This window comes from Microtus ochrogaster, linkage group LG1 (genome assembly GCF_000317375.1).
Source record: "Microtus ochrogaster isolate Prairie Vole_2 linkage group LG1, MicOch1.0, whole genome shotgun sequence".
NCBI lineage: Eukaryota > Metazoa > Chordata > Mammalia > Rodentia > Cricetidae > Microtus > Microtus ochrogaster.
Window position 1 is genome coordinate 3,929,234 of NC_022027.1, and position 8,852 is coordinate 3,938,085.

General features: G+C 58.3%; 1 protein-coding gene across 1 annotated transcript in view; it reads right to left on the minus strand.

Annotated features, from left to right (window-relative positions):
- Ptbp1 (polypyrimidine tract binding protein 1) overlaps positions 1-8,733 on the minus strand; it is a 10,534-nt gene extending 1,801 nt beyond the window's left edge. The window contains exons 1-12 of the mRNA XM_013350677.2: positions 7,671-8,733; positions 5,981-6,011; positions 3,929-4,001; positions 3,457-3,776; positions 3,199-3,369; positions 3,014-3,124; positions 2,767-2,941; positions 2,520-2,597; positions 1,740-1,885; positions 707-740; positions 209-301; positions 3-94 (exon numbers count right to left, since the gene is read on the minus strand). Of these exons, the coding sequence (XP_013206131.2) occupies positions 3-94; positions 209-301; positions 707-740; positions 1,740-1,885; positions 2,520-2,597; positions 2,767-2,941; positions 3,014-3,124; positions 3,199-3,369; positions 3,457-3,776; positions 3,929-4,001; positions 5,981-6,011; positions 7,671-7,678 (1,332 nt within the window). The 5' untranslated portion in view covers positions 7,679-8,733. The remainder of the gene's footprint in view (positions 1-2; positions 95-208; positions 302-706; positions 741-1,739; positions 1,886-2,519; positions 2,598-2,766; positions 2,942-3,013; positions 3,125-3,198; positions 3,370-3,456; positions 3,777-3,928; positions 4,002-5,980; positions 6,012-7,670) is intronic.
- Between the last annotated feature and the right edge of the window lie 119 nt (positions 8,734-8,852).

An 8,852-nucleotide genomic window follows, 5' to 3' on the forward strand; every position in this document is an offset into this window, starting at 1 on the left:
TGTCCCTCACGAGGCAGCTGCACACTCTGATGCTTTGACAGTGTGATGCGCACCGACTTCCCATGCAGCTTGTGCCCATTCAGGTGGCTCATGGCTGGGCAAGGGTGGGAAACAAACACATGAGCAGCAGGCCCCACACTCACCTGCTCCCACCAGCAGCCGCAGTCAGGATGAGCCTACACCCGTCCCCCCCTCCAGTGGCTCTCACCCAGCTGGGCCTGGCTGCCATCGGCCATCTGTACAAGTGCATTCTCCTTCTTGTTGAACAGAATCTTCACCCGCTGCACATCACCATAGACGCCTTTGAAGCCCAGGGAGAGAGAATGAGATGCCTGGCCCCTTAACCTCTCCCACCCACTCACTCCACCCACTCCCCACCCCTCACGCCCCAAGCTCTCGCCGGCCAGATTTGTTTAGTGGGTACCGGGAGCCTGCGTCTCATAGTCCAAGGCCTGCTAACGGGCACTGTGCTCGGCAGTCTCGGACTCCAGACAGCTGTCACAACAGCCCAGTTCACATGCTACTGACACGCTTAGCTCTGGAAGCATGCAGGGTGGTAACCATGCGTGTCTACTCAGTACAATCCGCAAACCGGAAGCAAACCACGGACCGAGGCAGAAGGCCAAACACAAACTCAATAGTACATCGCAGGGTGTAAAATAATCAAATAAACGAAACCAAGATAATAAAAGTGAGAATAACATACCGAAGAGAATAAAGAGGCTTTGGGGTGTGACTCTCTTTAGAGACAGCAGAGGAAGGCAGCAGGGGACAGGGAGAGGGAGAGGTCAAGGGGGCGAGTGCCAATCGTCCACGAGGAAGACAGTCCCCGCAGGCGAGCAGGTTCATGATGATGAAGTTGTCAGGATGTTAATATTCAAGGGCAGGTTGGTTTCCGGAGAGCGGGTTTGAGAGGGGAGTTTGTTTTTATTGATTTATGTTTTGTTTGTTTCAAGCAACAACAGGAAGCAGAAGAACCGTGCAGTCAGTTGGCAAAGAAATTCCGGATCAGGCAAGAAAAAAAAATTGGGAGGGGAGGGGAGGAAAGAAAAAAGTAGCAAAACACAGGTCAGTAAATACATAGGAAAATGAGGCAGTGTTCCACACACTCACGCACACTCTTGCACACACACGTTCACGCGTGTGAAGAGAAGCACTGCACGCAGGCTCAAGGGCCATGGCCAGCACTGCAGCCAGGACTAAGAACTGAGGCAAGGAGTGGAGCCTGTTAGTTCCCAGGTGGCGGGCGTGGAGCTCAGGACAGTTGCAGTGAACTGGCTGGAGCAGGGCAGGCCTGGAGAGCCACAGGAGCCAGAGAGAGCAGCCTGAGGCACTGCCACGCACAGACTCATCCTGGAAAAGTAACACTGGGCCTCAAAGGCCACTTCTAGAGCTCCCGCCACAGACAAGCTGGCTGGCACTGGCCTGAGCCACCGCCCCTCCAGCAGGCACTCCCAGGCCTTCTCCTTGCCATGCCCCAAATTAACTCAGACTGCCTTGTACAGCAAGAAAAACACCCCGGCTCTGAGCACTGAGGGCCGGAGTGCGAACGGAGCTGAGAGGAAAACAGAAAACCTCAGAGCAGCTGCAGAGGAGTGGAGGCCGACAGGAGCAGATAGAAGGCACCGCGCCTGTGTGCACCGTGCCTGCCATCCAATGCGCCCACCAGAACCTGTGGTCAACCAGCACCCATCACTATTCCAGGTACAAACAAGCAGAGCAGAGCAACACCCACATACCTCAGGGTTCAGGTTGCTGACCAAAAGGACAGAATTCCCTGCGCCTGCCAGGCCTGGGATGGCGATGCGGCCAGCGGCAGCAGCTGCAGCAGCAGAAGGTATGGCTAGGGGGGCCAGCGCTCCATGGACATTAGGAACAGAGAGACCTGCAAGGGAAAGTAGTGTGGATTTGAGTCTGGATGGCTGTGCCAAGAAGAGGCAGGCACCCTCTTCTCACAAACAGCCACAAGGTGTCATCTGGCTATGGACTGCCCAAAAGGCCACGCACACTGCCTGGCACCATGGCCAGTCCAAGTGTGTTCAGACTACATGCGCCCGACAGCACAAAAGCTCTGGTCGACACGGGCCCTCTGCAAGCAGGGCCTGCCACAGACACGCCTGGCTGTGCACGCATGCGGCGCCCATTCCTCCATGCAGGCTCGGGCGGCACGCGGAGGCTGAGGCCCATGCTTCTCAGCCCTGGAGGCCACTTGCTTACCAGGCCATTAAATTCAATCTACTAGGGACACTGCATCCTCGTCCTCGCCCAAGGTGCTTGAAGGGAACCAGACCAAAGACTGTATGATTAGTACCTCATCTGCAACACCATCGGAGGGCGCCTGGCCCAGCCTGCCTGATACTGCCCTGCCCTACCTGCCTAGGAATGCTGCCAGAGGCCCCTTCCCCTCTCCCCACAAGGGGGCCCGGGACCTGACACTCAGGGCCAGAGGCATCCGGTCTATGAGCAGCTATGGGGTTGTGTGGGCATGCAGGCTCCGGGGTCAGGATGAGCGTGAATACCTGCGGCCTGAGGGATGGCAAAGGTGGGAGGGAACCCGGCTCCTGCATACGGAGAGGCTGACATTATGCCGGGCGCACCTAGAAACAAACAGACACTAATCACTGCACCTCACCTCACGGCTGGGCCGGACATGGGCTGGACTGCTGAGTGGCTGGGCTGTGCAGTGCCAGGGTGGCGGGGAGCCTGACAGAGCTAGGTGGCCTTTCCCACCCCGCTGACTTGGTGCAACTCAGTACAGCATCTTACCAAAGGCTGCGGCCATGGTCTGGTCCAGAGAAGGCTGGCTGTCCCCAGAAGGCAAGTCGGGCCGAGTATAATCTCTGCTCTTGTCATTGTTGTACTTGACGTTGAGACTGGTGAGCTTGGAGAAGTCAATGCGCAGCGTGCAGCAGGCGTTGTAGATATTCTGGCCATCCAGCGACTATGGGGAGACAATGGTGAGTGTGTGTGGCCCAAGAATACGACTGCCCACCTCACCAGAAGCCCAACTCACCAGCTTAGCGTGCTGGGCGCTCACAGGGTCAGCATACTGCAGCAGCGCCTGGAACTGGTTATTCTTGGTGAATGTGATGATCTTCAGGACTGTACCAAACTTAGAGAAGATCTGCAAGAGAGCTGTGTGAGTCCCACTGCTGGCAGATGGACCCACTCCCTGGTGTTGGGCATGTAGCCACCCACCTGGTGCAGCACATCCAGGGTCACTGGGTAGAAGAGGTTTTCCACAATGATCCTGAGCACTGGGCTCTGGCCCGCCATTGCCATTCCAGCATCCACGGCAGCAGCAGAGGCTGCCAAGGCCAGATTTCCAGACTGCACAGAGTTCACGGCCTGCAGGGCTGCCTGGGCACGCTGTGGATGAACCATCATGAGCTGCGACCCAGGGCTGAGGCAAGGAGCCAGACCACCCACCCGCCTGTGCCTGCCCTGCGGACGCACCGCCTGGTTGGGCGAGCTGTCAGTTTTGAGCTCCTTGTGGTTAGAGAACTGGATATAGATGGGCTGTCCACGCAGCACGGGTGCCACTGACGTGTAATAGTTGACCATGGTATTGGCAGCCTCCTCCGTGTTCATTTCAATGAAGGCCTGGTTCTTCCCCTTCAGCATAAGGAGGTTGGTAACCTTCCCAAAGGGCAGCCCCAGGGAGATGACCTCGCCCTCAGTGACATCGCTAGGTAGCTTGCGAACATGGATGACTCTGGATGGAACCCCTGTGCTCCTGTTGTCGCCTTTGAACTTCTTGCTATCATTTCCATTGGCTGAAAAATTGAATATGGGTGCATTTGGGAGACTGCAAGCCCGTTCCTGCCTCTGGCTGGGTCCTGCTCTCCGCAACCCCTCCCGTTGCCAAGCCAGGCTTCCCTAGGGCACTCCCTGATTGAAAGGCCAAGTGTGGCCTAAGCACTCTCACCTGCCGAAGTCGAGCTGCTCATGATGAAGGGGCCGTTGCTGACACACGTGGAGAAGAGCTCGTCGGATCCCCGCTGGGAAGAGAGCATGAAGCTTCAACTCCAGGCTGACCCCTCCTCCATTCCTACCCACCGAGCATACACCAGCCCCCAGGGATGTGTACAACGTCCCAAGCCTGCCTGTGGCTTAGTGCTCACGACCAGCAGCCTTCAGTGGGTACTGAGGCTCTGTGCCAGCAGCCATATGGGAGGGAGAGCACACAGCTGCCAGCCTCACGGTATCCTCCTAGCAGAGGTGCTGGCAGCTTCCACAGAAACAAAGCTCAACCCTGCTGCCCTGGCCATACTCCAAGGAGAGACAGTGGCTATACCTGGTGAGTGGGACCATCCAGTGATGGAAGCCACTCACTGGGGAATACCCAAGTTGACCCCACAGTGGGGACCCCTCCTTTGCCAGAAGCAATTTGCTGAGCCAACCCCTCCCTGGAAACCAGAGGACCTAGGTAGGCTCAGTACAGCAAGAGATGGCCTGCCACCCAGAGTAAGCCTCAGATCAGAGGTGGGGGGGGGGGCGCGCAGAGCTCCCTGGTTATCTATTTCCAGCCCGCCACAGATCCTGAAGTTAAGCACCAAGGGACGCGGGGCCACCATCTCATCCATGTCTTATTTCACCCTCACTGAACATTACCAAGGGCACTGGCTTCGCTTCCATCCTCCAGTAACACTGTGAGCTGACAGGTCTAGAGATCAGCACCTGGGAACCCCAAGAAGTCCCTCATGTCCTGCGCCCACCTGAAGCTCACACATTAATGTCTTAAGATCAAGGGCTACAGAGAGACACGGATCTGCCCAGCATGAGGGCTAAGACCCTGACATTCAAAGCCCAGAACACCGTGTCCACATCAGAGTTGCAGGAAGTCACTTCCTGTTGGCAGCCAGTCTCCCATGAGGTCTCTCAGGCCTGACCCTACTGGGAGGGTGACTTCCCCCTGGACTGGGCGGGAGGAGCAGCAGCACTTCCTGTAGTTCTGTTCCTGGCAAGCTGCAGAAGCACTAACAGTCTCCTAGTAGGTTCAGGAGCCCAGACTATCAGAGGAACTCCAGCACCTGGGCCAACAATCCCAAGTGGCTATGCAGACAGAGGCACATGAGACCACAGCACAGGGAAGCCTGTCAGCGCAGCCTTCTGAATGCTCGCCAGCCAGTCCAGAGCAAGGAAGGCCTGGTCTCTTTCTCCACGCAGAGCTGCCTGTTCCTAACTTGCCCAGTGTGCTCTGTGGCTAGCCACAATGGAGTCTTGTGCAGACAAGGAGCCACGAGGCAATCCAGGTCAGCAACACCTCGCCCAGTCACCTGCAGGCCTGGACCTTAGTGGGGGTCCCTCCCTCCACCTCTGAACACACAGGTTAGTCTGAATCTGAGGGAAGGGAGAGCAGCAGGCAGGTGGAGACAGTCCACTCAGGAAAGAACGAAGATGGCTGGGGTGATCCTGGGGTCTCACCTGTGGGGCCTTCTGAGGGTAGGAACTACTGCCACCCACTACGGCTTAACAGGCAATCCTAAATAGCTCACCCAAGAGAACATGACCAATCCTTGACACACAGACCTGCAGCCCTTCTAGTCCTAGGCCCCACCCCCAAGTGCCAATGGAGCTAGAGGCGTGCTACTGTCCCCTCCTATGTGAGTCCAGGGGAGACCTGCCTGGTCAGCAGAGACTCAGACAAGTCTGCAATCTTCACCTCAGAACATGCCACACCTCCAAACCAAACCCACGTGGGCGGGCAACACTCAGTAAGTGCCCAAATGCCTGAGCCCACTGCTCATATGAAGACCTAACGGCAGGACAAAAGGAGTCAGAAAGAGGCCATCAGAGCTGCAGTCAGACCCAGAAAAGGGTCTTACACATCACTTGGGAGGCAAGTGTTTATGCACCTGTGCCATCCTCTGCCTACTAGTCTTTGCAGACTGGACCAGGGGCAGGCCACCTTACAGCAGGCACAGTCTAGCTTTGACTACAGCAGGGCTGGGTGCAATGCCAAGCAAGAGACACCTACCTTTGTACCGACTGCTATGTCTGGGACGATGCTGTGGAGAGAAAAAGAGACATCAGCACCGTGGGGCCTGGAGGGCCCTCTGCCAGTTGGGCAGGGAAGTGAGCCACCCACTGAGTCTCCACTTGAAAGGGGGCCATCATTGTCCTCGGAGCCCCTCCCTCCTTCCATGCAAGCCCCTGCCTTCAAACACATTAAGGCGGCCACTTTCTACAAAGTCTACCAGTGACCCGGGTCCACTATTCGACTCCTGGGTATCCTATAATTCCAGAAGCCCAGAAAGCAGGTAAAGGCAGCAGCCAAAGACTGATTCCTGAGTGGGGGCGGGGAGCTCCAGAGCCAGGCGGCTGGTGGCAGTCAAAGTGGCCTTGTTACCATTTACTAACCAACGGAGCTGCCCGGATACACCCTAGGTTACTGATCAACCCCAGCCCCTCGTGACTGCACTCCGCCTCACCTGCTGCACCTAGCCCGCATTAACAGGCAGCAGCAAGCCTGCCCTGGCTGGCCAGGTTCCCAAGTGACTCCAAGAGTTCCGCCTAGGGAAGTGGTGCCTGGGTTGCGTGACACTGATCGTTAGTGGGTACCTCTCTGCTTTACTGCATGCCTTCCAAAACCCTTTGAGACAATCTCTCTACAAGACCCGACTGAGCCGGAACGCAGCGATCTGCCCGTCTCGGCCCGGATTAAGGGTGCACACCACCACACCCGGCTCAAAGAGTCTTGGTAACTCGCTAACCGACTGCGTCTGCAGGCTCTCGCGTGTCACATCAGCACTCAGGCTGGGACAGGAGGACTGCAACAGGGACAAGCCCTGAGGCCACGCCGAAATACTTTACTTTGTAGGGCTGATTCTTAAAAGAAAAGAGCAAAGCTGCTACTAAGCGTGGTGACTCACAGCACTACGAAGGCTAAGTTGGGAACCTCAGGAATTCAAGGTCAGTCTGTCTCGAAAAACCCAAACGAGTTTCAAGGAAAAAGTCTGAACTACCAACGCAGGCCTTTAGTCCCAACACTCGGGAGGCGCGGGCGCGGATCTTTGAGTTTGAGGCCAGCCTGGGCTACACTGAGACCCCCGTCTCCAAAACAAACCCGAAACTACAAACAAAAGTTTGCCGAGCGCAGCGGCGCGTCGCGGAAGCGCGCGGGAGGCCAGAGGCCAGGCCGGGGCGCGCTCCGGCCCATCGCGCCTCGGCCGGGGGCTGCGGACCCGGACCCATCCTCGCGACACCTTCCCACGAGGCGGGCAGGGCGCGCGCCCTCAGACCCACGCAGGCGCGCGCGCGGCGCCGGACGGGGAGCGCGAAGGGACATCCGTCGGGCACGCGGAGAGCCGGCACCCATTGGAGGACGGGAAGCGGGAAGGGCCAGCGCGTCGGCCCGCTTCCTGTGAGCGCGGCTCACCGGGGAGCGCGTGCACGCGGGGAGGGGGCGCCGGGGAGCTACGGAGCGCGCGGCCGCCGGAAGTGCGCTGGGAGAGTGGGCTCGAAGGAAATGGGGTATGGGTGCGGCCGCCCTAAACCAGCCGGGCTCCTCGCCGGCTTCCGCCGCCCGAGGATCCGAGAGCGCCACGCGGACGGAGGCCGGCCACGCGCGCGCGCGCGGCGCAGCGGCTGGAGGGGCCGGCGTGCGTGGCGGCCGAGCCGGGGACGCGGTGCCGAGAGCGGCGGGCGAGGGGCGCGGCTCTACTCACCCGTCCATGGCACACGGAGCAGACCCGCGGGGGACGGAGCGGAGGCGCAGGAATAGCAGGGACCGACCCAACGGCTCCGAGTTATAGACTCACAAGATGGCGGAGACGCCCGCACACGTCCCCCGCGCGCGCTACTCATTGGCTCCCACCGCGGACGGTGGGCGTGGCTAACCGTGCCTGCCCCCGCCAACGCTTCCCATTGGCCAGAGCGCTACTCCGAGGGCGAAACCCAGACAGGCTGCAGACGGCTATTGGGCGAGGCGTCCTTCAGTCAAGGCGGAGGACGGAAACGACCTGTGGGGGAGGGGGAGGGCGTGAACGAGCCGGCGCACGTGATAGCATCTGAGCCAATGAGTGAGCCCCGGTCCGGCCCGTGGGAAGCCATCTTGAGAGTGGGTACGTGGCGGGTCAGATGCAGAGAAGCGTGCTTGCGGGAGGTTGCCGCCATGTTGCAAGCGGGCAATGGAAGCCGTTGGCCTTCAGCGTGAGGGCAAAGCGAAGTGTGTCGCCATCTTAAAACCGGGCAGTATTTCCCTTATCGCCCCAGATTGCTTGCGGTCATGTGACCAAAACTTCGCCTTTAAGCCGAGTTTCTCCTAAACTAGAGAGCAGGGCCATGGAGGCCACGTGCTTCGTAGCCACAGTCCAGACTTGATTGTGCAGTATTCCTTTCCATCTTTTGTCTACCCCACATCTGCCAAGCGCCACCTCTGTTGCAGCAATGGGGAAACTGACAAAACGGACAGGCGTGTGGCTGGCTCTGCCTATAGCTGGGGAAAACGAGGCCACAAAGTGTCGAGTTGCGTGCCATACAATTAGGCTCAGGAGCAAGCACAGTCCACTGGAGGAGCAAAGCCTCGCCTTCTTGACCCTCCACCCCGAGACAGCACTCCAGAAGGATACCCCAGGAGCCAGGGTTCTGCATTCCAGTCTTGGGGTGGGGGTGAGAGCTGGAGCCGGGTTCTTCGGAGCCTAGTGCAGGCTGCAGAGAGATTCTGGGCATGCCTTTGATGTGGCTCCCAAAGACGCAAATTATTCGGATTCTCGTTGACTTCGTTTTCTGCTAAAAAAAGGAGGAGGAGGAGGAGGAGGAGGAAGAAGAGGAGGAGGAAGAGGAAGAAGAAGAAGAAGAAGAAGAAGAAGAAGAAGAAGAAGAAGAAGAAGAAGAAGAAGAAGAAGAAG